The 26,449-nt window shown below is 42.1% G+C and overlaps 1 protein-coding gene across 1 annotated transcript in view; it reads left to right on the top strand.

The window, feature by feature from the left end:
- Window positions 1-1,733: 1,733 nt before the first annotated feature.
- notch1a (notch receptor 1a) overlaps window positions 1,734-26,449 on the top strand; it is a 40,703-nt gene continuing 15,987 nt past the window's right edge. Inside the window, exons 1-12 of the mRNA XM_079660111.1 lie at window positions 1,734-1,959; window positions 4,723-4,804; window positions 16,551-16,813; window positions 17,047-17,385; window positions 20,258-20,380; window positions 20,476-20,709; window positions 20,983-21,138; window positions 21,622-21,807; window positions 21,923-22,036; window positions 22,607-22,720; window positions 22,805-23,038; window positions 23,385-23,495. Coding sequence (XP_079516237.1) covers window positions 1,902-1,959; window positions 4,723-4,804; window positions 16,551-16,813; window positions 17,047-17,385; window positions 20,258-20,380; window positions 20,476-20,709; window positions 20,983-21,138; window positions 21,622-21,807; window positions 21,923-22,036; window positions 22,607-22,720; window positions 22,805-23,038; window positions 23,385-23,495 — 2,014 coding nt within the window. The 5' untranslated portion in view covers window positions 1,734-1,901. The remainder of the gene's footprint in view (window positions 1,960-4,722; window positions 4,805-16,550; window positions 16,814-17,046; window positions 17,386-20,257; window positions 20,381-20,475; window positions 20,710-20,982; window positions 21,139-21,621; window positions 21,808-21,922; window positions 22,037-22,606; window positions 22,721-22,804; window positions 23,039-23,384; window positions 23,496-26,449) is intronic.

Consider the following 26,449-nt stretch of genomic DNA (forward strand, 5'->3'; position numbering starts at 1 on the left):
TGCAAACCAGTTACATAGTATTTCTAATTCTGCATTCACAATTTTAAGAAGATCGCCAAGATTATGATGGGAGCAGAGAATTCAAAGTTCAGGTTCAGCCTCAATATATTTGGGGAGAATTCAAATGAGCCGTCTTTATTTGTAGACAGCCAAGCCCCCTCCTGTGTTCGGTGAATCCAATGTAGGATATAAACATGACTAAACTGCAATGATAGCAAAGCTGTGGCTTGTGTTTTTGGGGTAATAAAGTCCAAATCATCGTTGGGCTGTCAACCAATAAGTGAAGTTTGAGGAAGATGAAAAATGTAAATTAAACATTGTTGAGAAAATGCTGCATCTCTTGCATTTATTGACATAGAGGAGCCTTATTGTTTACCTTTTTAATATCGTTTTTTGTAATTTTCAATTGCTTGGTTTTCGTGAAATTAGCCTGTTTTCTTATTAAAGTGTAACAGATTGATGCGTCTCCACAGATCATCTTAAAGGCTTCGGAATCCCCCCATTGTAGTTAAAAAACTCTAAAAACTAGGGCCTCCAAACAGCATCTTGCATAGGGCCCCCAAAAAGCTAGAAACGGCTCTGGATACAACTCGTTCCGTCTCCGTGTAAACATGGCCTAAAGTCTGATTTAAGACTTCAATTTTGTACTTAGGTACAGTACTTGAGTAAATCTACTTAGTTACTTTACACCACAGTATTCATGCGTCAGGATCATAGACTGGTCAGGATGCATCTCCAGAATAAGGATCCATGCAGCGAGAGTCAAACTGGAGCAGGAAGTGATCTGAATGTTTTTGATCAGAATAACAACATGAAAGCAGAATCAGAGGCACAGATTTGTGTAGCAATGAAACCAAAGCACAATGGACTTCCGTTTTCGTGTCTCAATTTGATTTCACACAAAATATAATGTTGTGTTTCTCCAATGTCAGCGATGGAAGAACCACTCAGATATTTTACTGACACAGCAATGTAAAAGGGAACATCCTGCATTCAAAATATATGTTACGTATAACTACAGAAGTATTATCAGGAACAAGTAACTTCAAGTATCAATAAATATATAATTTGTGCAAGATTATTTTAATGTTGTACCTTCCCGTATAACTGTGTTCTGCCTGACAACATGTCTTGTGTTACCAAAGAAAAACTAGAGCATACTAAAACCATCGCAATCAGCCTTCAGCAGTTTGATTGAGCTTGTGTAACAACTTTTTATGTATGTGTTTTGATAATTTGCTGGGCATTGCATTTATTGTATGGATTTTTTTTTAACCAGATAAAGTAGACTTAAAATAAAATCTATAGTAAATGAGTATAATTTGTATCAAAGTAAAGGTGGGACTAGCTTTTAGTGTTTGGGTGGACAATAGAAACAAAGCATCATATTTTATTAGCCAACCATTTGTAAAATCTTAAAGTAGTTAAGTGAAGTTAAGTGCAACAAATACATAATAATAATACATGGTATTTATATAGCGCTTTTCCTGGTGCTCTTATATTACCTCAGGTATACGTTCAAGAATAAAAAAAGAATGAAGTAAATGTACTTCCATCTTTTGGAATGTTAATAATTTCACTTTTGGACAGGGAGAGGGATGTCTATTGGTTCCTTCTGTGTGTGAGAGGCAGCTTTTATATGGCCTGAGGAGGAGGAGGAGTGAGGGGGGGGGGTGAGAGAGAGAGGGGGGAACTTGTAGAGCTGCCTGCAGACTTCATTGAGAACTCGGAAAGCGCCAGGCTAACATCTATGAACTGAGTCCTCTTCCAGACCCTTCCCTCTGTGTTCTGCTGGATTACCCTCCCTCCTGCTCGGATTTATAAGGAACACCTGGACCGACCTGGATCTATGCGAACCCTTCGCGGGAGTCAACGGCATTTTGTGAAGCTGAACAGGAGGAATGTATCGTTTCTTTATGAAACTAACATTTCTGATTCCTGCAATCGTCCTCACACAAGGTAAACTTTCACTTGTTTAAATATGCGCTGCAGAGGAGCATACAGCTGAATTAAAGTTTGAAAGAAGGTTGTAAATATCAGTACCGTGGGATTCTGAGCTGTTAAAAACGAACTGTGGACTGATCACAACTTGGAACCCCCCCAGAAACTTTAATGAAGTTACTTTGCTGGTGGGAATTTACAACAAGTGCATGAGCCAAATGCCGCTGATTCCCTCTGTGTGAACGTTTTTACTTTGTATTAAGGGTCCACAGGTATGTATAGGAAAGTAGGCTATAATGAGCACTTGTAACGCAACAAAAAGTTATACAAAAGTAATGGATCAAAACCTGTCATTTGATTGGCTGTTGTACCTTGGATTTGATCCCAAAGTTATAATAACATATTTAGATGTAGATTGTGCTGAGATGCGGTTTTAAATAACATGGGACATAATGGGAGCGGGTGCGTGTGTGGGGGACGCGTTAGGGGAGGGGGGGTAGGTAGGGGGACGACACCTTTTGTCTGTACGGTGGGAGAGTGTTGTGGGTGGAGGAGGTGCTGTTATTCCCGTCTGCCGATAAACAATGCCCGAGGAGAGTGTTTTATGGCTCGTGCTGGACTCTGATTTCTTTTGTCCCGCACTGAGCCCCGCAGCTGCTGCAGCTCTCTCCGCAAAAGCGTGCGCCCCCCCCCCCCCCCCCCCCCCCCCCCCCGCACCACACGCTCTGGACTCACCGGTGTCCACGAGAGGCTTCCCCCCCAGGACAACTGTGTAACAAATCAATTACAGATTAAGGATGTGTAGCCTACATTAAAATGAATGTTGTATTAAAGAATTTAATTCACTGAGGAAACATTTCCCATGTATTACAACTCCAGCTAATTCTTACAGTTTGCAGATTGCACAGTGGTGTGGAGTAACTAAGTACTTTTATGGTACTTGCACTTTACTTCAGTATTTCAATGTTATACTACTTTATACTTCTATTCCTTTACAATTCAGAGGTAAATAGTGTACTTTTACTCCACTACATCTAATACCTTTACAGATGTGGATGAATGATGTGAAATATAATCAAGTGTTAAATCAGACTTTAGTTCCACCTGGAGTAAATTCACAAGCTACCCTGCAGTATACAAAGTCATTCAAACTAGCTGCACCTTTACCAGCTTTGAGAACACTTTAATGATAAATCATTATAAAACATATCATAGATATTATTCTGAAATGGACCAATCTGCACAATGACTACTTTTACTTTTGGTACTTGTTGATGATAATACTTTTTTACTAGGGGTGCACCGAATGGGTAATTCTTGGCCGAAACCGATACCGAAAATAGGAAACGGTTGGCCGCAAACCGAATGCCGAAAGGCCGAAAATGATTAATAGAAATATATATATAAAATGTATATATTTTTTACCAATGTTGTTCAGCTACCTGATTATGGAAAAATAAATGATTATGGCAAAACTTAACTTAAATAATAATCATTAGTATGGGTCCATAAAACATTTATTCAGCACTTTTGAATGCATACAGTACATTAATTCCAAGTCAAGTGCATTTTCCTTTCTCTGTAGGATAACTACAACAAAGTGCATTCAGAACAAAGCCAAGGTGCTTTAAAACTGCATAAACATCTAGGCCAGTAGGCCTACAACAAAATAGTGTAAATAAAGACTGTAACAGCCAGGCCTTCAACAACAACAAATGCACCTATAAGTGCATGCATACAAATGTGCAAACTTGATAAATCCACATGAATGTAACTATTTACAAATGAAATTACAATTGAATTTCAAGAATCTGTAAATAAGTAGTAAACATTGTATAAAGATACATAAAGTGAAAACTGGATACAAAATCAATTACAAATTAAATTACAATTTCAAGAATCTGCAAATAAGGTGGTCTGTCCTCATGAGCAATGTAAACAACATTGTATCATTTAGATACCGAAAGTACAATATATTGAACACTGTGCTGCTGTCATTTCCCCCTAATGATAACCTGAGATGGTGAATTATAACTCACAATGAAAATTGTTCAGGAAAGTGGGTATAGAGTAGACATGTAGAACTAGATAAGCTTATGATAAGCCGGCCTTCTCTACTTATTAAGGAAAAGTGGGTTGTTCTTTTTAATGAACAGTAGCTTCTCTGCTTTATCAGCCATAAGTCTGTTCCTCTTCCCATCAAGCACATGAGAGGCAGCGCCGAACAGTCTCTCGCTGTCAGTGCTTGTGATTTGATCTTACTCCGCATATTTGTCCGGGTGTTTTGATTTCAAGTGGTGGAGTAATCCTGAAGTGGTGAAAGTCTTTGCAGTTACACCCCCTCGAGAAATGTCAGCTGAACACGTTTTACAAATCGCAATCCGCGCCTCTTTCTCTGATATTTTTAAATATCTCCAAGCGGCAGACATGTTGGCTGTGAGCCAGCCGCGAGCATGGTCGCACGCCGTGCTTGTCGCCGCGTTTTGATTACGTCATCACAACAACACGTTAGTTTACCAACGTAACCCTGTTCTCTGACATTCGGTGATATTTTTTCGGTGCTAGCCTTTTTAACCATTTTCGGCCGATAATTTTCGGCGGCCGAATATTCGGTACATCCCTATTTTTTACTTTTACTTGAGTAACATTTAGAATGCAGGACTTTTACTTGTATCAGAGTATTACACTCTTGTACTTATACTTTGACTCAAGTTCAAGATTTGAGTACTTCTCCCACCTCTGGTCTTATGAGTATTATTAATTTATTGTTGTGCTCCACAGGTCTAAAATGCTCCCTTCCCACTGAATCATGCCTGAATGGAGGACGGTGTGAAGGCAGCCATAATGGAAATGGAGAGTGCAAGTAAGTGCAGAGTCTGATGCAGCAGATGTTGAAACGCAGACCACCACAGAGCTTCCTGTTATCTTCTAGTCGTCTTAGAGGTGCAGTCTGGCGTGTTTTCTCTACTCGAAAGTGCTTTTTTAGGACGGGGGGAAAAGAAAAAAAGGGGCCACATATTCTTCCTTTTCATTCCAGCTTTTGAGAGGGCCCTGTGCCCAGCAACCAGGGGCCCTTGAGTTTGATCCGGGGCTGGTTTTGCTTCTGCATCGCTACAGGAGCCACATTTCTTTCTGAGGCTGCACACATTCCCCTTAAAAAAAAAAGATTCAGGAACTTTATTGTCATTGTTAAGGAACAACGAAATCTCTTTTGTGCCGGTCCCGTTGGTGCAACATATTTAGAAAATAAATAAATGTAGCTGCCTTTCAAATATATTAATAATGAGATATAACAGGATAATCATAAATAATACAGCTTAAATAACCATCCTAAGCATGATCATAACGTGTGCATACTTAGTTACTTTCAATATGCAAGTCTATCCTCTTCACTTTATCACACATAGCCATCGTAGCTTAATGTACTGGTGTACACCTCAGACTGGGATTTATGGAAATTGGAAAGAAGCACTTTTTTTGTCTGTTAAAGAAGTGAAGAAATACAAGTTTAGCAAAGAGTGCAGCTTCAGAGAGGTGAGAGAAGGGTAGCCTGACAAAAGCCCCCCACTCCCTCCTCCCCCGTTAATGAATGCAAGACCCCTTGCCCAGCAGAGTGAGGGGACGCGTCCATTCCTAAATCTTGTTTTTCTGTCTTTTCATGGGCGACAGCTGGGGCTCGCCCGCCGCCCGCCACCCATTGTCTCGCAGTCAGAATAATGCTGTGTGACTAATCTGAGTGGGGCTTCCCATCATGCCACAGCCACCACAGCACACACCAAACCCCTGCCATAACCCCCCTCCTTGCAAAAGGCTTGTCTCCTGCTTTCTGAATGGACAACCCCAAACCCCCCCCCCCCTCCACCCCTAACCTTACCCTGCCTGTGATCTCCATTAAAAAGCCAGATGGCAGTGAAATGTAAGTGGATTGGATGTCAAGAGAGTCGGATTAATTGGAATAAAGTGCAGACATTTAAAGGCAAACAAGTGGGAATGGAGGCAGATTGTGGGATATCTGTTTGGACTTTGCGTGTGTATAACAGTTTAATAGGTGTGATATTTAGCTGAACTATATATGAAAGTGTGTGAGTCATCAAGTTATTGTGCAAGACGACAAAAGACAACTGGACATTGTCATTCCTGAAGAAATTGTTGTGTGAATGCTGAAATGCTGATGATGAAGTTATTACAAAAATGTGAATGAATTATGGTTAATACTTTCTGGGAATGTGAATGTTCTGAATGTCAGGAGTTATTGCAGTGGATTCCTTATCGAGCTGAGGGTTGTGATGTTTGAACAGAATGTCTGCCACTCATACATTTGGAGTGTGCTTCTCAGCATTCACACCAAACAAGCGGAGGATGGAAAATATTTGTTGCCCTTTTTATAGTGATTTCTAGCTGTGGTAGCCTTATTTTATTATCTGTGAAGAAGAAACTCGGGGGGGCCTGGTGTCTCCTCTGGGCTTGTGGTCAAGGGACAAGGGGGAGCCATTCAGAGCCCCATACTGCTCGCCCAGGGCCACCTATTTCTAATCTGCACACGCCACACACTCCATACACACACACACACACACACACACACACACACACACACACACACACACACACACACACACACACACACACACACACACACACACACACACACACACACACACACACACAGACCACCGCACATGTGCACTGCAACTGGTCCCCCCCCCCCCCCCCCCTCCACAAAGCTGTTATTTTGGTCTCCATCTCTACTCAGTTCAATTAAAAACAGACAGGATAAGAGCATCACTTTCCCTCTTCCTCCTTGCTGTCCCTGCAGCCATCAGTCACCGGAGGTACAGACAGGGGTCAGGGTGTAGCGTCTCTACTGAGGGGGTTAGGGTGGCAATAACCATTGTTTTCTAGATTCATTTATTCGTTTGGTCTTTAATGTGTCAGAAAGTAGTGAGAAATAGACCCAAAACTACTCACATTAACATTGACAACAACAGGGTATCTCAAATTCAGAAGAAAGCAGCATTTTCTGCCATCTTCGCATAAAAATTCATTTTTTTGCAGATAGTCACAATATTTTATTTCTACTCTTAAAGGGGGCTTTTAAAAATATACCTCTTATCCTTACTATATATATATTTTTTCTCGATAGGAGAAAAATAGTCTCACACTGCAATAATAGTGAGAGCAATGCCACACAATTGGGTCATGGTTGAGATATTGTGACCTAAAATTGTTCCTGTTAAAAGTAGGCGTCACATTGTTTTAAACCCACTTTTGTGGTTCTTGGCCCCTGAGTCATACTCTGATTTGGAGTTTTTTGCAGGCATGCAACGACTCAGATTTGAGTGGTAAGGTATAGATTTAAATCCTCTTGCAGCACAGTTCCCACGAGTGTGAGCGCAGAGGGTAAAATCACTTGCTGGCATAGAGAACAAGGTTAGGCTTGGTGTAAACTGTGGTAATCAGATGTCTTACAGATGGATTTAGGGGGATAATAATCACTTCGAGGCTAAAGTGGTATTCCATTGTCCCCGTCCTTAGGAAAGGATGTCTTTCTGTCCTTCCTGCTTCTAAAGTTAGACAAACAAAAACGTTTTCAGGCTGTCCAGACAGGTTGTTATTCTATGAATCATAGTGCTAATAAATTAGACTCTGTCTTTGGAAAAACATGTCATGGGAGGGACAAACACAGTATCAACAAACAGTATGTCTTTTTTAATCCTTACAAAGGAGAGTGTCTTTTTCTTTTTTTTGAAGACATCTCATCAGGTTTGTCTTCAATTGCCAAACTATTTTTAAAGGTTGCTGTGCTTTAAAAGAAACCCAAACTCATATTTATGCCTCAAATCAATTGGTCACAAGTAATGGCTTCAGTGAGGGGCCAATCTGAATCAGATCTAAATTGTCTTACATCATGTTGTGGTAATATCAGACGCACAGAAACAACAGCGAGCCGGCGTAATAGGGAAGCACTCGCTCATGATTCTGTGAAGTGAAAGGTTATCTGAAGGTCTGGGGCTTCCTGTTTCCCATGCAGCTGAAGCCGCTCGCTATGCAGGCAGCTCTGAAAGCATGTGGGGGCACAGAGTCACATTTTTAGTTTCCATTTGTGGGACGGTGATGGGGGCACGGTGAGGTTGAGAGGTTGCTGCCCCTCGAACACCGGCTTTTTTTCACGGGCCGTCTGACTGCTGATGCGTCTTTGCTGAAATAGACCCTGTTTTGGTGCAAGGTGCACGTTAATAATAAACAAAGAAAACATCTCAACTGTCTCGCTGCGTGGTTCAAATACCGCAAGACATCTGACAGAAATAGACCCGTGGCAGAAAAACTTCAGTCTGTTGCGGTGTGTGTCCGACCTATGTGACCTTGCATGGAGCTGTCTGGTGTTGCATATTGATGTTAAAATGTCTCACACATGAAGACCGTCTACAGCACCACTGAGGAGACGTTCCACTCTCATTCAGGGAGGAATGCTGCTCTTCATTCGTCCTCCTACAGGATTACGGAGCAGGTCTCAGCTCCATGTGGGCTTAAGCCAATCAGGTGCACTCAGGCTGGGTCAAGTGGGCCTGTTGGTGTGGGGCTTTTATTGGGTCTAAGCTCTGAGGCTGCCACTCCCCTGGTTGGGCCCATTCCCAAGATGCCAGGCCAAGTTAGTAGTTGATTTCGAGTCCTCCAGTGTGGAATAAACATTAGATACGTGGACACATATTTCCCCACTTTTAGTGTCAGCGGGGCCCCAGAAGAGTGGGATCCTGTGCGCCTGGAGATCCTCAGAGCGGGGCGATCAAAGTCTTGTCACAGCGAAGAGATAAGAGGCCATTTGGCTGTAGTGGGTATTGACAGGCACAGGCACAGGCTGTCAAACGTAGAAACACCAGCCACTTTGGCATGTCAGGGTGCACCACGGAGCATGTGGAAATGGTGTGAACGGGTGAGAGGAATGCGTGTAAGTGCATGTTTTGCAGGATTAATCAAAGTTGTCAACTTTTAGATGAATCAAAAACTATTTTGGCATCTGGTTAATCAGTTTGAGTCATTTTTGTAGAAAGAAGAAGTGAACATGACAGTGATTCCTGCTTCTTCAATGTGAACACTTACTGGTTTTGTTACTCATCTATTAGAATAAACAGAATATTTTTGAAGTTATGGACAACACAAGATGCTTGAGCATGCCTGTATTGGGCTTTTCTGACATTACCAAGTGAGTTACAGCTTTGAAAATATCCATTAGAGGAAATGTTATCAGTTACTGCTCATTATCCCTAAAGTCCCCTTGTTACAAGTTAGTATTTCTGCTACAAGAGACAAGAACAACTGCGTAGAGCTGGTCCCATTTCAGCTCTAAAAGGAGGATGTTACATGTGATGTGCCGCCCTGATAAAGTGTGACCTGAGGTACTTTAGCAGATGTGTTGTCGCAGATGACGATTGTCAGAAGTGCAGCGGCAGGCAGGTGTGTTTCCTCCTGTGACTGTGAGGCGGGAGGTCTCCAGAACAAGGTCCACCTCTCCCACACACACACACACGCACGCACGCACGCACGCACGCACGCACGCACACACACACACACACACACACACACACACACACACACACAGAGAGACACGCACACACACACACACACACACACACACACACACACACACACACACACACACACACACACACACACACACACACACACACACACACACACACACACCCACCCACCCACACACACACACACACACACACACACACACACACACACACACACACACACACACACACACACACACACACACACACACACACACACACACACACACACACACACACACACACACAGAGAGACACACACACACACACACACACACACACACACACACACACACACTGAAGATACAACCCAGTGTTTGCTAACTGGGATATATTTGTGCGTGAAAGCGATCTTGCAGTCATTAGTCAAGCAGGTGCTCCCATAGGTGTCTGAGCCTCGTAAATCTTCCCACATCATTCTTTTGAGTGTGAGACAGGAAGTAGCTTAATCACTGCCAAAACAAACCAAGCAAGAGCCTCCTTTTTTCTTGATTCTCAGGATTTAACACCACTTAGCAACCACACTTTTTTTTTTACTTTGCAGTTTTGGAATAGTACAACTTGATAGACAGGAGAGATCTTGATAGGAACCCACTCTCCTGCATGTATTTACAGCTATTATGTAGCTTTTCACATGATCTCCTGTAGTATCAAACCCACTGATTCGAGTTCAGTCCCTTCCATGCCCGGTACATTTTTCATTTCCTTTCTCAAGAGCCTCACTGTTTTGTTCTATGTCTTATTCCCAGATGTGTACCCCAGGGGTCAGAGCTTGGCTAATGGTTAGACACATCCAATGGAACATCAGTTAACTGAGCAAAAAAAACGAGGAGGAATAAGAAGACACTTTAGAGAGACAAAGTAGTGAAGTGAGTGTTGGACATTTGAAAACATCTGAATCAGAATTCCTTTATTTGTCCTGCAACGGGGACATTGCCATTATTGTGCAGATAAAGTATTGTGCAGATAAAGTAAAGCACACGTTATTTATGGTTAAAAAAACACAATAAGTAAACAAATCAAATAGCAGATAAGTACACCATGGTAAAGAAAGTAGCAGTGTATATATAACTTTTTAAAGTGACCAGATACAAATAAAGAGATAGCTGGTACCGTCTACAGATTGTAAATACATCTTTATATTCACAGGCACTGTTATTGCACATCATCAGGGATCAGCAGTCCATGTGTGTGGTGGTCTACCACAGGAGATGCTGTTTCAAGACTCACCAATAGAATAATACCAACACATTGTCACTGGATGCCAATCGTAGCCATTTTCAGGACATTTTCCTCAGTTGCGGCATTTCCAGCGCACAGTAGGGGCTGGTCTTTGTGTCGGGGATAAAGTCACCCCGAGTGGCAGATGGTAGATCAGCCTCAGCGGGGAGAAAAGGGAGAGGGGAGAGAAGGCAAAGAGGCCGTCCCCACAGTCACAAAAGTGTTTGGGGTCAGAGGTCGGGGAAGCATCTGCTCCGGCCTGAGGGGACATTGCATGGCGGAGACAGAGACCTGTTGCCGTGGTGTGTGTGTGTTTGCTGCTTAGCTTTTCAGCGTGTGGGTGGATCTTTATCTCAGATTGGGCTGACTTCAGGACAAAGAGGATCTATTACAGTTAGTTAGCGTGGGATGACACACACATGGGTGCACACACACACCAACACAATTAACAACATCTGTTCCATTACTAGGTTTTATATGCAGAGGTTGAAGAAGTACTCAGGTCTTGTATTTGAGTAAAAGTAGAAGTACCAGAGTGTAGGAATACTCTGTTACAGTAAAAGTCCTGCATTCAAAATGTTCCTCAAGTAAAAGTAGAAAAGTATTATCATCAAAATATAGTGAAAGTAGCGACAGTAAAAGTAGTCATTGTGCAGATTGGTCCATTTCAGAATAATATATATGATATGTTTTATAATTATTGATCATTAAAGTGTTCTCAAAGTTGGTAAAGGTGCAGCTAGTTTGAATGACTTTGTATACTGCAGGGTAGCTTGTGGATTTACTCCAGGTGGAACTAAAGTCTGAATTAACACTTGATTATATTTCACATCATTCATCCACATCTGTAAAGTAACTGAAGGTATTAAATACATGTAGTGGAAGAAAAGTACACCATTAACCTCTGAATTGTAGTGGAGTTGAAGTACAAAAAATTGAAATACTAATGTAAAGTACAAGTCCCACAATATTGTACTTAAATACAGTACTTTAGTAAATCTACTTTACAACACTGTTGATATGAACACGGAGAATTCTCCTCAGTGTGTTTTCATGGTTAAGTGGAACAGGAAGCAAGGAGACTTCAAAGCAAACCCAAATGTTTTTTACAATCTTCTGCCAATTGCAACTGTCTGGGCTCCCTGTGGAGCTCATGGCACTGTTAAAACCCTCTGAGTGGTCTCACCTCACAAAGTCAACAAGGGAGTTTTTCAGCAGTCCCATGTGACATATAGGGAGTGCTGTAAAAAGCAAACAGCTGGGAGTTGTACGGAAATTCAGGATAGAAAACAGAGCAAAAGCAGAGATAGGAAGAATCAGAATCCGATTCCTCTAGTAGTCCTGCAGCGAGGAAATCTACAGCGCTACAGCAAAAGTGACATAGATAAAGGGCAAGCAATAAAAAAGAGTAGCTAACATGTTAAATATAGAGAAAATGCACACATTAGAAATAAATAAATAAAAATGAGTACTCATCCATTTAAAACAAAATGAGTAGCAGAATTTAGAATAGGGAAGTGGACATAATAAGGTTTGAGATACTATAAAGATTATTTGCACAGTAGAATTGCGCAAAAAGTGTATATATTGCCCATTGATATATATCACAAGAGGGAGAAAATATTCGGTACTAGTGCAGAAAAAAGGGATTGAGAAGAGGAAAAGGTAGGAACTAAAAAAGCGTGGGGGAGAGGACACAGAAGTTGCAACAGCTGACTTCACATGGGTTCTTTATGTCCCTGGAGAAGAGGCTGGCTTGTTCACACCCCCCATCTGACAAGGGGACAGAGGGGAGGGCTGGGGGAGGAAAGGAGGGATAAGGGGGGGGGGAGGAGTCCTGTCCAACAGCTGCCTTCATTAACATGCGCACCTGCTCCCTGTGGAGACACTCCAACAGATGCCCTCCCTCACACACACACACACACATACACACACACACACACACACACACACACACACACACACACACACACACACACACACACACACACACACACACACACACACACACACACACACTCATCTGCACACAGCTACACACTCACAAGCCCCGATTCAAACATAAACACTTCTTTCGCTGACGTTCAAAGATGACACGTGACACAGAGGACTTCCTGTTATCTTCAAGGATTTGAACTAAGAAGTCGTTTTTAATTATGGATTTGTCAATAGATTATTTTCTAAATGAATCCTTTGGTCTATTTAATAGTCCAAGGAAGACTCATTTGATTTCTTTAAATGTTTTTTATGCCAAATACTAAGGATATTTAACTTAAATAGGACTTAGCTTTTTTGTACAACATTTAAAAAAAAAGAACAACAGCAGGACAGCTGATCATCACAGCCTGAAAAGAGCTGTCTGTAGATTTGCATGAAATCACTTGAAGATGCCGAATGCTTTTCTGACAGTTGTTCCGTGCAATTATGCTCCTCCAATGTTTAAGCTGAGTTTTATTGGAGCCAATGTATTACTACCCAGATGCTGCAGAAGAGTGCGGCCGACCTGATTTCTGTGAGTTATGTGACTGTAGCAGCAGTCCATCCTTAGTGTGAATGTGAGGGCTTAGAGTGTGAATGCAGAGCTTCATTTAGGACATCCAGAGCTGGCCCGGACCCTTGATCTCTGCACTCATTCAGGATGAGTGTGGACAGCCTGGGAGGGAAAGGTAGATGGGAACCGCTGTGGACTGTTTAGCAGCGTCTGTTCTCCAACACTGTGTGTTCAGGGTTCTGAGGGAGTCTAATCCAGAGAGACACACTAGATCAACAGGCCGTTCCTGTCCCGCTGCACTGGGACTTTTCTGGGCGGGAAACTTTCCCCCCTCCCCTCCCCCTTATTCCCCCTTTTGTTTGGATAATTGCTCAGAGAGTTATACAAGAAAAAAAGATCCTCGTTTTCTAATCACCATTTCTTCTCCCTTCTCTAAAGACACACAATACAGACTGTTGTGCAATAAACCTGCAAGATAGATGGATAGAGAGATAGATAGATAGATAGATAGATAGATAGATAGATAGAGAGATAGATAGAGAGATAGATGGATAAAGAGATAGATAGATGGATAGAGAGAGAGATAGATGGATAGATAGATGGATAGATAGATAGATGGATGGATAGATAGAGAGATAGATATATATATAGATGGATAGATAGATGGATATATAGATAGAGGGATAGATAGATAGAAAGATAGATAGATAGATATAGAGAGAGATAGATGGATAGAGAGAGAGAGAGAGATAGATGGATAGATAGATGGATAGAGAGATGGATATATAGATGGATTGATAGATAGAGGGATAGATAGATATAGATGGATAGATAGATAGAGAGAGAGATAGATAGATAGAGAGAGATAGATAGATAGATGGATAGATAGAGAGAGAGATATAGAGAGAGATAAATGGATAGATAGAGAGATAGATAGATAGAGAGAGAGATAGATAGATAGATAGAGAGATAGATAGAGAGAGAGATAGATGGATAGATAGATAGATATATAGAGAGAGATAGATAGATATATAGATAGATAGATGGATAGATAGATAGAGAGAGATAGATAGATAGATAGAGAGATAGAGAGAGAGAGAGAGATAGTTGGATAGAGAGATAGACAGATATATATAGATATATAGATAGAGAGAGAGAGATAGATAGATAGAGAGATAGAGAGATAGATAGAGAGAGAGAGAGATAGATGGATAGATAGAGAGAGAGAGATATAGATATATATAGATAGATATATGCTTTATTGATCCCAAATTGGGAAATTCTTTTGTTACATCAGCAGTGTGTTCAGGCTTTACAATATTTGAAAAATTGAATAAAGTATAAACACAATGAAATGAAAAAATATTAAAGGTGTGTATGTGTATATATAAACATAGCAAAGGAAGAAAAGACATGTATATTATTATATATATTTTTAAAATATATTTATTATAATATATATTATTGGCTTATCGTGTCGATCTTTTTTATATTAATCGTTGGGTCTTTAAAACTGTTCAAGAAAGTCAAAATGTGATTTCTTAAAACGTCTTCTTTTAAATGTCAAAACCCAAAGATATTGAATTCTGTATTTGACAGAGGGCGCTTCACCTTTATGCACAAAAAAGCTAAACATTATTATTATTATCTTTATGTATTGGTTGATTTCCAGATCAATAATCATTTGGTTTAGAAAACTTCAGAAAAAAGTGACAAATATCAATCAATTTTCTCAAGTTCCATAATGATGTTGTTAAATGTCTGGTTTTGTCAGCCCAAAACCCCAGGAAATTGCATTTTATATGATTAAGCAAAGATAAGATAAGGTATACCTTTATTGATCGCTGTTAAAGCGGCCACAGAAGAAGAGGAAAAGCAGGAAAGCTGATCAATTGAAGGCTGATACAAAAAATGTCTGCCGATTGCTGGCTACTATTATTATTTCTTAAAAAGTGTTTTATTACTTATGTGTGCTTTTCTTTTTTATTATTGCTTTTTTTTGTATTCACTGTTAATGTCCCGCTGTGGGACTAATGCAGTGGTTCTCAAACTTTTTCTGTCAGGCCCCCCCTTTGGAGAAAAAAAAAGTCGGTCCCCCCCAACAAAAATAGTCACGTAATGGGCCAAGTTAACATTTATTAAAATACATCAATATGAGCGTGAGCCTTCCTTTGCTAGAACAGTGATTATAAAACAATGCTCCATAAGTCTGTGTGCTCAAAAGAATAAATACATAATACAATTGTGAATCCCTTTGCTAGAACAATAAGTTATAATACTTTGCCACTTTGCACTCTGTGCAAAAAAATGAAAAGAAAGAAAAAGCTGATATTTGGCAAAAAAGTGTGTCTTATCACAGCATTAGTGGCTGCAATGAGCCTGTTTGGCACTGCACATTTCTTCAAAACGGGGTTGCAGGCTCATTGGCGACGCCAGAGATTTATTTTGGGGTGCTGTGGGGTAGCTTGACGTTTCATAGAGGGTGCTCAAACATTTAGGGTTTCCTATTAATGTAGCAGTCGCTACAGTGGATTGTTCTACTGCAACAATCCCCACGCATATACACAGTGTACCTGTGACTGTTACAATGAAGGCTCGATAATCAGCTCATGGCAAATAGGTGTAAGCTGGGGTAAAGTGCTATTTTTACAAGTGGGGAGTGGACCTAACATAGGGGGATCCGGGGGCATGCTCACCCGGGAAGCATGCCCCGTAAACAGATTGACTTTTTCTTTATGGATATTTTACAAATCACTCCCCTTTTAAACATATAGTATTTTATACCTGTTTTTCATTTATTCTCTTATTTTTTTACAACTATAATGATCATATAAACGTGTGCCTTGGAAATAATTGTTTACATTAATCGTGACCAAAACGTTTGAGACCCACTGAGAGAGTCCTTTACTTCACCTGAGCCTCTCAGTCTGACAGGAGAGCTCTCCTCCACCTTGTTGTTGAAAAAGCTTCTTATATCCGTTAGCGTAGCTCGCTAGCACAAGAAGCTAACAACAACGATCTCCGGTACTGGTGCGCTCTCTCTCTCACTCGCGCACGCACACAAAATGGCTCGTTGCAAACACACACACAGAACCGAGCTTGAATGAGACAGAGACCCAGACGTATTTGTACTGTATCATATTATTTTCAAATCAATAATTTGACAAATTATGATTTCGTTTTTCAAAAACATGTTTCATCCTGGTGTCTCGCGCAGAGGCATGACAGGGGGGGGCCTTGTCATGCCTCTGCGCCCCCCACTTGGAGAAACACCAGACTAATGACTGAGTTCTGGTGCTGATGCTGGTTTTCTCTCCCCCCAGGTGTCCCAGTGACTACGTGGGTAACCGCTGCCAGTACCCGAGCCCCTGCAGCCCCTCCCCCTGCAGGAACGGAGGGGAATGTCGCGCCGTGTTACATGGCAACGGGTTTGATTTCCGCTGCGTGTGCCGCCTGGGTTTCACCGATGAACTGTGCCTGACCCCCAACAACCACGCCTGCATGAGCTCCCCCTGCCGCAACGGGGGGACATGTGACCTCATCACCCTCACCGTGTTCCGCTGCAGGTGCTCCCCTGGATGGTCAGGTGTGTGGAAAATAATCCATAAATAACTGTATGTCTGTCTGTCTGTCTGTCTGTCTGTCTGTCTGTCTGTCTGTCTGTCTGTCTGTCTGTCTGTCTGTCTATCTATATCTATCTATCTATCTATCTATCTATCTATCTATCTATCTATCTATCTATGGTTGATTGCACTTATTGTCAGTTGTGTATCATTAGTAATGTGAAGATGAATGACTCCTTCTTGTTTTGCTCTAAAGGTAAAACCTGCCTGCTCTCTAACCCCTGTGCGTCCAACCCATGTGCAAACGGGGGCCAGTGCTCGGCCTTCGACTCCACCTACATCTGCACCTGCCCCCCCGCCTTCCACGGTCAAACCTGCAAGCAAGACGTAAACGAGTGCGCCCAGAGCCCCTCCCCCTGTTTCAACGGCGGGGCGTGTGTCAACGAGGTGGGCTCGTACAGTTGCCGCTGTCCTCTCGAGTACAGGGGCCAACACTGTGAGACCCCCTACATGCCCTGCAGCCCCTCCCCCTGCCAGAATGGAGGCACCTGCGTGCAGAAGGGAGACACCACCTACGATTGTAGCTGCCTTCCAGGTAACACACAAACAACTGTTTTCTCATATAAACTCCAGGCCAAATCCAGAAAAGATAAGGGCTGCACATCTGCTGGAGTTTTCCTTTTTTAAACATGTAGCAACCAACAGGAGATTGTCCATTTTAGATGCTCACTTCAAAACTCCTTTCGGAGCGAGAGGCAGGAAACCAGTTTGAACTTGGTCATAAACCACCGTTTTGGCTGTTTTTACCTTTTTTGTGTAGATGTTCTTCTTTTTCCTCTTCTTCAACCTCGGTTGTTTGTTTTCTGACGCTTTCGCACCAGCAACATGCCCTCTCGCTTGCCTTCAATTAGCAGCTGTTTTCACGCTGAATCGTACATTACACAAACGTATTGTCTGGAGCTTGCAAGCCCATAGGCGCTTTCACACCAAGTAGCTTTCCCAGGAATAGTTCCCGGAACTTAATTCCCGGGAACTCTTTAATTCCTGAACTATTTAGTAGATCGCGTTCACACCGGAATAAGTCCCTGAGGGAGGATTACGCAAATGAAGCCGCTGACGTCACTTCTTCTTCTTCTGCTTTGGGTTTACTGGCAGGCTGCAAACAACTTCACGGCGTATACTGCCACCGGAAGTCCCGGAGCCCCCCGGACTCTGGGATTTCGGGTGGCAGTAAATCGCCACCCAAAGTCCCAAGTAAATCGCCAGTAGCGCCAACACCTCTTCATCACTCCAGCGCAACCACGTTTTATTTTGTGTTGCCATAAGTTAGTCTCTCTCCATTGGTGCACTGGGCTAATGCTAATGCTAATAATGCCAATGCAAGCAAATGAAATGGCGGCATCACAAAACTTTTCTGAGTTTTACGGGGCGTGGTTTGCAATTAGCCCAGCCAATCAGAAATTGGAACCATTTCCTCCCCAGGAAAGTACCACCTCTCTAGCAGGGACTGAAAAGGTTCCCGAGAACTAAGTTGTAGTTCCAGATTTTTTTGGTGTGAACGCAAAATCCCAGAAACTATCTGTACTAGTCCTAGTAAAAGTAATCCGGTGTGAAAGCACCTCATTATATGCCTGATCCACTTGATTTGAACACTTGCATTCTCAAAAACAGCTCCTTAGGGTAACGTTTAAATACATTTAGGTTGTAGCGCATGAGTAAACAATCAGAACAATCGTTTTTTGTTGACATATGGAGTTGCATAGTGTATGGCTCGTGCCGCAACAGCACAAACACCTTTTTTTTTCCTATTACATCAGTCGACCGAAGAAAACTGCTTGTTGTTATAGTAAAATCTGATTGAGTGGACGAGTGGTCCCTGCTTCCCCCCCACCCCCTCTCTGCCAACCTCCCCTGGCAGGATGCAGTCGTACAGACGTTTCCTTCTGATAATGTAACATAAACGTATAGATAAACACGCCCTATTCATGAGGTCACACAAACCTATCTTGTTTACCAGCTAGATGCAGCCCCGGTCTGGTTGGCGTCTCTTCATTGTGTTGTCACCTTAAAGCCGCTGCAGTGTTGTGTAAAACTTTGGTTCATTTTGAGCTACTGTGGTGACTGCTGTTAGGGCAGGCCTGCAGCTGTGAGAAATCTCTCCCCTCAGAAGAACACTTTGTACGAAGCATTTTCTCAAGCATGGATTGGTTGAGGACTTATAAATGAGGACAATAAAGCACAATCAGTAAAAATTAAGAAAGATAATTAAAGGGGACCTATCATGCAAATTGCACTTTGTGATGTCTTATACATAAATATGTGTCTCACGCAGCGTCAGAAAAATAAAACCGTCTCTCTTTTCCTCCGTACCCAAATCTTTTAAAAACGGGTGTACAACGAGCGGATACAGATTCCATCCGATCTGACGTCAAATCGGCAGCGGACCCACAGAAAGTTGCTATCAGAAACAATGCCTGACGTGTTTTGGACATCTTTGTTTACATTAGCAAGCCTCACTAACACTCAGAGCTAACCTGTATTGAAGAGCACATGTGTTTAAAAACAGGAAATAAAAACTCACCTTGTGATAAACCTGCAAGAGAAAAAGCATTTGAGCTCCATACTGTTTCAGAAATAATCCTTGACGTGGTTTAAACAGGATGGCGAAATATCACAACCGAATTTAACTTTATCTCCGGTAGAATTCTGATCAGGCATTAGCTCCGCCTCCTCTTATTTATTTTTTTCAAGCTAAGGACCCAAAATCTGCATTTCTCTAACAGGGCTTCAAAAGAGGGGTATGAGCAGTATGAGGCATGGCTACAATGGCTGATCTGTTTGGTATTTTGAAAAAAAAACTTCACAGACATGTTTTATATAGCTATGGCCCTACAATGTATTTTTCCAATATAGCATGATAGGTCCACTTTAAATAAAAGGTAGAGTTCACAATGCATAAAACAGAGGGAGGTCCAACAATGAGACATTTATCCTTAATGTTTACAACAATCACACTTTTAGCTAAATGTATCTTCTCCATTATGTGTGTTATTATGAACAGCATTTTGTGTATAATAACCCTTTAAAATGCTTGTATCGGTTTTATTGAGATCTTTAGGTACATTAGCAAGGTAGAAAACTAGCCACATTTCTATTTCTCAGAAAGATTTGATGTGGCAATTATGCAGCTTGTATTATTGTCTGAGTGTACAGAATGAGTTGTTTGTATATGCAGATGACCGAGAGATATTGTGTGTTAAAGTTGAACCCACGCTGTGTGTCTCGCGGGGGTCCGTGCAGGAATGCATTGAGAGAGCGGAGCTGCACGACGGCCTGCAGAGAGCTGAACGTTATCTGTCTTTAAGTTCACAGCGATATCGAGAGGAAAAAGAGGCCTGACTAATGTTGCCTCATCTTTTTATGAATCCTCCACAGTTTTTCACCACTCTTCTTGTCTCTCTCTTCAGGCTTCAATGGTCCGCACTGTGAGCATAACATCGACGACTGTCCGGGCCACAACTGCCAGAATGGCGGCATCTGTGTGGACGGTGTGAACACCTACAACTGCCAGTGCCCTCCTCATTACACAGGTGACGTTTTGCTTTAAGAATAAATACAACTTCAAGGTCAAACCTGTAAAGAAGACATTTGTAACCGTTCCTCTCGTTTTTGTGAACTCTTGCAGGTCAATACTGCACAGAAAACGTGGATGAGTGTGAGTTGATGCCCAACGCTTGCCAGAATGGAGGGACGTGCCACGACACTCACGGCAGCTACCACTGCGTCTGCGTCAACGGCTGGACGGGCGACGACTGCAGCGAAAACATTGACGACTGCGCCAGCGCCGCCTGTTACCATGGCGCCACCTGCCACGATCGTGTGGCCTCCTTCTTCTGCGAGTGTCCTCATGGTCGCACAGGTACGTCTACATTGGCTTTCCCACACATACACTTTATTTCAACCACAAAAAATGTTTTGTACATGAACTACTCTCATTGAATTATATAACAAATGCCTCTCTGGTGAATAAAGAATCTGAAAATCCTTCATTCACAGTAGAGGAATTACTTTACTAAGGTAACACAGGGGGAAAGTCTGATTTATCCTCTTCTTGTGTGTGAAGTATTCCTGTAACAAAGTGATAAAATACAATGACACAGTTCGATTCAGTCTTATCTTGTGATGCCTTCAGGTTTGCTGTGCCACCTCGATGACGCCTGCATCAGCAACCCGTGTCAGAAAGGCTCCAACTGTGACACCAACCCCGTCAACGGCAAGGCCATCTGCACCTGCCCCCCCGGGTACACCGGCTCCGCCTGCAACCTGGACATCGACGAGTGCTCCCTCGGTAAGTGACGAAACTTAACTAAAACATTCCTGCTTTCTGCAATCACTCTGTCCAGAGAACAGAACTCAAATCACACATTTTTACATCCAAAAATCATAATGCGTCCATCTGTATGTAGTGTATTTAATTGAATATGGTATTTTTTGCAAACTCCATGTTAATATATTTATTTTGCTATCTGTAATTGGCCCTTTATAGTTTATGTATGACAGTCTTCTGGTATACTGTATATCTTCTTAAGGTTTAAGTTCTGTTTTTATTTTTATTTTGAGGTGTTTATATTTGATGCTTATGTTTGTTTATTTTGTACTCCTTTTCATCTTCACATTGAGTGCAATGCCTTGTTTACATGGAGCTTGACAAAAAAAATCCCACATTAGGATCAATAAAGTGTATGGTATCTTATCTTAAAAATACTGTTATACCCAGTTATATTTGCATACATTACCACATGTGCATGACAACCTTTATCTCTTGTGTTAGGTGCCAACCCCTGTGAGCATGGCGGGCGCTGCCTCAACACCAAAGGCTCGTTCCAGTGCAAGTGTCTCCAGGGATATGAGGGCCCTCGCTGTGAGATGGATGTCAATGAGTGCATGTCTAACCCCTGCCACAACGATGCCACCTGCCTGGACCAGATCGGAGGCTTCCACTGCATCTGCATGCCAGGTAACAGCATGGATTTATATCGGAAGGGAACGTGGGGAGATAATGCGTGGATCTCCGTAATATTGAATTTTCTAACTCCTGGGATTTGTCTAATAACTCATGTGTGTGAATTCAGGATACGAGGGTGTGTTCTGCCACGTCAACACAGATGAGTGTGGGAGCCAACCTTGTCTCAACAATGGCAAGTGTGTGGACAAGATCAACTCCTTCCACTGCGAGTGCGCCAAAGGTGAGAAATAATGAGGGAAATTGAAAGATGAGGAAGTTAATGGAGTAAAAAAAATAAGTTTTGGGATCCATCAGGTCTCTTTTCACCCCTTTTTTTTCAGACAATATAAGTGGCTATTAAATAGTAAAGTATTAACTCAGCTGTAAATGAGTATAGCACGCCACAGATCAAATGTGAATGATTTATTTCCTCTAATAATGTAAGTGAAAGTGTTTCTGGTGAACAGGACACATTGCAGGGCGCAGAATCATTAACATTTTTGGCGGGTTTGTGTAAGAGCTTAGTGCCACAATTGGGGGCAGGGATTTGTATATGGCCGGTGAGCTGGAGGCCATTGTGTTTGGGTTTGAAAGAAAGTTTTCCCTGCACAGTAAGAGCCAAGGAGGAGGGGGGGGGGGGGCGGGGGGGGGGGGGGGGGGGGGGGTGTTATGGATGGTTTGTTTGGACCTGCATTCCTACTTCAGATGCTAATTAGCTTCTAGCCATGACATACCCAATATAACTTGTAATTGCAAACATTCAAGCAAATACCTGAAGCTTAATCCTGTGTTTTCCTCAATACATTTGCAGGTTTTTCAGGGAGTCTTTGTCAGGTGGACATTGACGAGTGTGCCAGCACCCCCTGCAAGAACGGAGCTAAATGTACTGATGGTCCCAACAAGTACACCTGCGAATGTGCTGAAGGTAAACAAACTATTTTTTTTCGGAAATGTCTTGCATTTTGTTGTAATTCCTCTCCAAATAAACACTCCTTCCTCTCTTGTGCAGGTTACAAAGGGCAGCACTGTGAGACGGACATCAACGAGTGTTACTCGGACCCCTGCCACTACGGCACCTGTAAGGATGGCCTGGCCTCCTTCACCTGCTACTGCCGCCCGGGCTACACCGGCCGCCTGTGTGAGACCAACATCAACGAGTGTCTGAGCCAGCCCTGCAGGAACGGAGGCACCTGCCAGGACCGGGAGAACACGTATATCTGCGCCTGTCCCCAAGGAACAGCAGGCAAGACTTTAGAACAGGGCCACAAACAGAGAAATATACAAAGGGCTGGGCCCCTCACTACAGGGGAGGTATATTGCCTCATAAGTGAAGTTAAGAGTTAGCACAATCAATCAAATGTAGGTAAATTATGCTTGCTACTTGAATATGCATACATCACAGCTTTCCATAAGGTTTTATTTAGTTTGTTACAAAAAGTGTTGAGAGGGGGGAGGGGTTAAGGCGAAATAGGAAGGGTATATATGCTAGTTATGCAAATAAGTAATTGGGCTTTTTTAATTCAACAGACTATTGCCATATAATGAGATTTTCCCTAATATAATTTGCTAACTTAATTTCAAATCTCCAGGTTTCCACTGTGAGGTGAACCTGGACGACTGTAAGAGCAAACCCTGCGACTACGGCCGCTGCATCGACAAAATCAACGGCTACGAGTGTGCATGCGAGCCGGGCTACACAGGTGAGCACTGGAAGGAGGTACAGATGGGGGGGGGGGGGGGGGGTGGCCCCTGAGCTTTGGGAGGGGCAGGTAGGACAGATGGCTGGCGGGTTCACTGCTGCGAAACAATGGTGTCAGATATCCTGGGTTGGAGAGAAAGGAACACAGTCCCATACCTGATACACACACAAAACAACGCACACACACACAAAGCGCTTACTTTGTGTGCCATTTGAAAAGATTCTGACGTGGAGTCTGGAGTAAGGTGATACTTTAAAAGGAAGAGAGCTTGGCCTTTTATCACATATCTGAAGTTTAGCAGTGTGTAACAGCACTGCAAATCCAATTCCTGTCTCAGAGTGAAGCAACACTTAATTCACCTCAGGGGGAGAAGTACTCAGATCTTCTACTTAAGTACAAGTACCAGAGTGAAGGAATACTCTGTTACAGTAAGAGTCCTGCATTCAAAATGTTAAAGTAAAAGTAGAAAAAAGTATTATCATCAACATATAGTGAAAGTAGCGACAGTAAAAGTAGTCATTGTGCAGATTGGTCCATTTCAGAATAATATATATGATATGTTTTATAATGATTGATCATGAAAGTGTTCTCAAAGCTGGTAAAGGTGCAGCTAGTTTGAATGACTTTGTATACTGCAGGGTAGCTTGTGGATTTACTCCAGGTGGAACTAGAGTTGGAATTAACACTTGGTTAGATTTCACATCATTCATCCACATCTGTAAAGTTTATTAGGTAAAGGTATTAAATACATGTAGTGGAGGAAAAGTACACCATGTACCTCTGAACTGTAGAGGAGAAGAAGTACAAAGTTGCAAAACATTGAAATACTTAAATAAAGTACAAGTACCATAAAAGTACTTAGTTACTTTACACCACTGTGGTGCAATCTGAACTGTACGGATTAACAGGGATTAGCTGGAGTTGGAAACAAATTGAAATACTCAAGTAGTACAAGTATCTAGAAATTGTACTTAAGTACAGTACTTGAGTAAATCTAAGATAAAATGGACCTTTGATGATAAAGATAAGAGATAAAATAATGAATAAAATAAAATAAGAATAAACATGTAATAACAGAATGAAGAGAAATAACATGAGGGGAGCAGGAACAAGTGCGCAGGCTTCTGTTCACCCTCCCCCTCCCCCTCTTCTTCCTCCTTCTCCTCCACCTTTGTGTGCTGACTGGGTGAGTGTGGAGGGCATGGCGGGACGGAGAGGGACAGAGGACCATTGTGAGTGCAGATCAGGCAGTTGGGCCCTCCCCTCCTGATTGATGAAGAGCAGGGTGGGTGAGGGGATCAGAGAGGGGGGGGGGGGTTTAATTGTTATTCTGTCGTCTGTGAAATGGCTCTGGCCTTCTGTCCCCTGTAAACAGCCCTGGGTGAGGTTAGCTCTCCCTGGATGGGGGGTGGTATGTGTGTGAATAGGGATAGAAGCTACAGCCCCCCCCCCCCCATCTCCTCCCCTCCTGGCAGGACATCCCCCTCCCCCCCTCAGATCCAGCTGAAATCCTCCTTCTGCCTATTCAACAGGGCCCCATTTGATCAATGAGAGCGAAGCCAAGGGCCTCCAGGGGCCGCGAGGATAGAGACACACTGGAGCGGCCTCAGCGTCTGCCTGTTTAATGCTTAGAAAGTCTTTACTGTGCAAAAGAAACTCAGCTAGCAGCTGTTCATCTCTCTAAGTATTTTTTGCAGATTTCTGCACACATTTCTCCAAAAAAGAAATTCTTTAGTAGACCCACAGCGGGGACATCTTCTGTCTTTCAGTAAAAGTGGCATGGCAGTCAAAAAAAGGCAAGCAATGATAAAAAAAAGAAAAGCCCCCATGAGTAAAAAAAACAACCTCCTTTTCCAAATATAATACACTGCAGTTTGATCATATATTCATTATACTAAGTGTTTTAAGTTTCTTTTGTATATTAACAGTGATGTAAATACTTGTCTTAACTCTTTTTTAATGCTTAATAGTTACTTAAAAATGTATTTTCTTTTTATAATCGTTATATTTTTGACCTACTATTGCAACTTATTTTCTTATGGTTTACGTTTGCAACACCATACACCAGGGATCACCAACTACATTTGAACAAGGGCCAAAATGTATCCAATAGACACTTTCGCGGGCCAGAAATTTGTGAAAGTAATAATAATAATAATAATACATGGGACTTTTATAGCGCTTTTCATGAAACTCAAAGACGCTTTGACAGAGTATTAAGAAAAGACAACAAAAAAAAGACAAAGAAATACAAAAAGAGATAAACAGAAAATAGGGGGGAGGGGGGTGGTCAGTGGTTGAATGTAGTGTTGAACAGGTGGGTTTTGAGTGATGTTTTGAATGCTGTGAGGGAGGAAGAATCTCTGATGGATTGGGATAGTGAATTCCAGAGGGTGGGTGCAGCAACGGAGAAGGCTCTGTCGCCCCAAGACTTTAGGTCTGTCCGGGTGTGGGAGGGACAGGAGGTTAGCAGTGGCAGAGCGGGAAAGTATCAGAATACAGTTACAGTTACGTGTCTTAAAAACGTATTCAGATTACTTTTAGAATGCTTTATTTTTCCATAACAGATGGGTATGTTTTGGTGAACAGGAGACAATTATTTTACTGTTTTAATGGCTTATCAAGAACTCAAACACAACATCTTGGTGTCATTCTGGACAGCTCCCTCTCATCTGCACCCCGCATAAAAAACATCACCCGGACTGCATTCTTTGTACTGTCTTAAAACCTTTCCTTTGAATATGTTATGAATTGTAAGGTGTCCTTGGGTGCTTTGAAAGGCGCCCCTAAATAGAATGAATTATCATTATTATTTATTATCTGAAACGATGTAATAACTTTTAAAACTTTTTCCAGTCACTTGCCCCATGCATTCAGCAGCAACAGGCATTCACTTTGATGTTATCCCGTTATGAAATGTCATAATTTCGACAATAAATAAATGCTACATAAAC

The sequence above is a fragment of the Notothenia rossii genome (assembly GCF_949606895.1).
Source record: "Notothenia rossii genome assembly, chromosome: 11".
NCBI classification, from domain to species: Eukaryota; Metazoa; Chordata; class Actinopteri; order Perciformes; family Nototheniidae; genus Notothenia; species Notothenia rossii.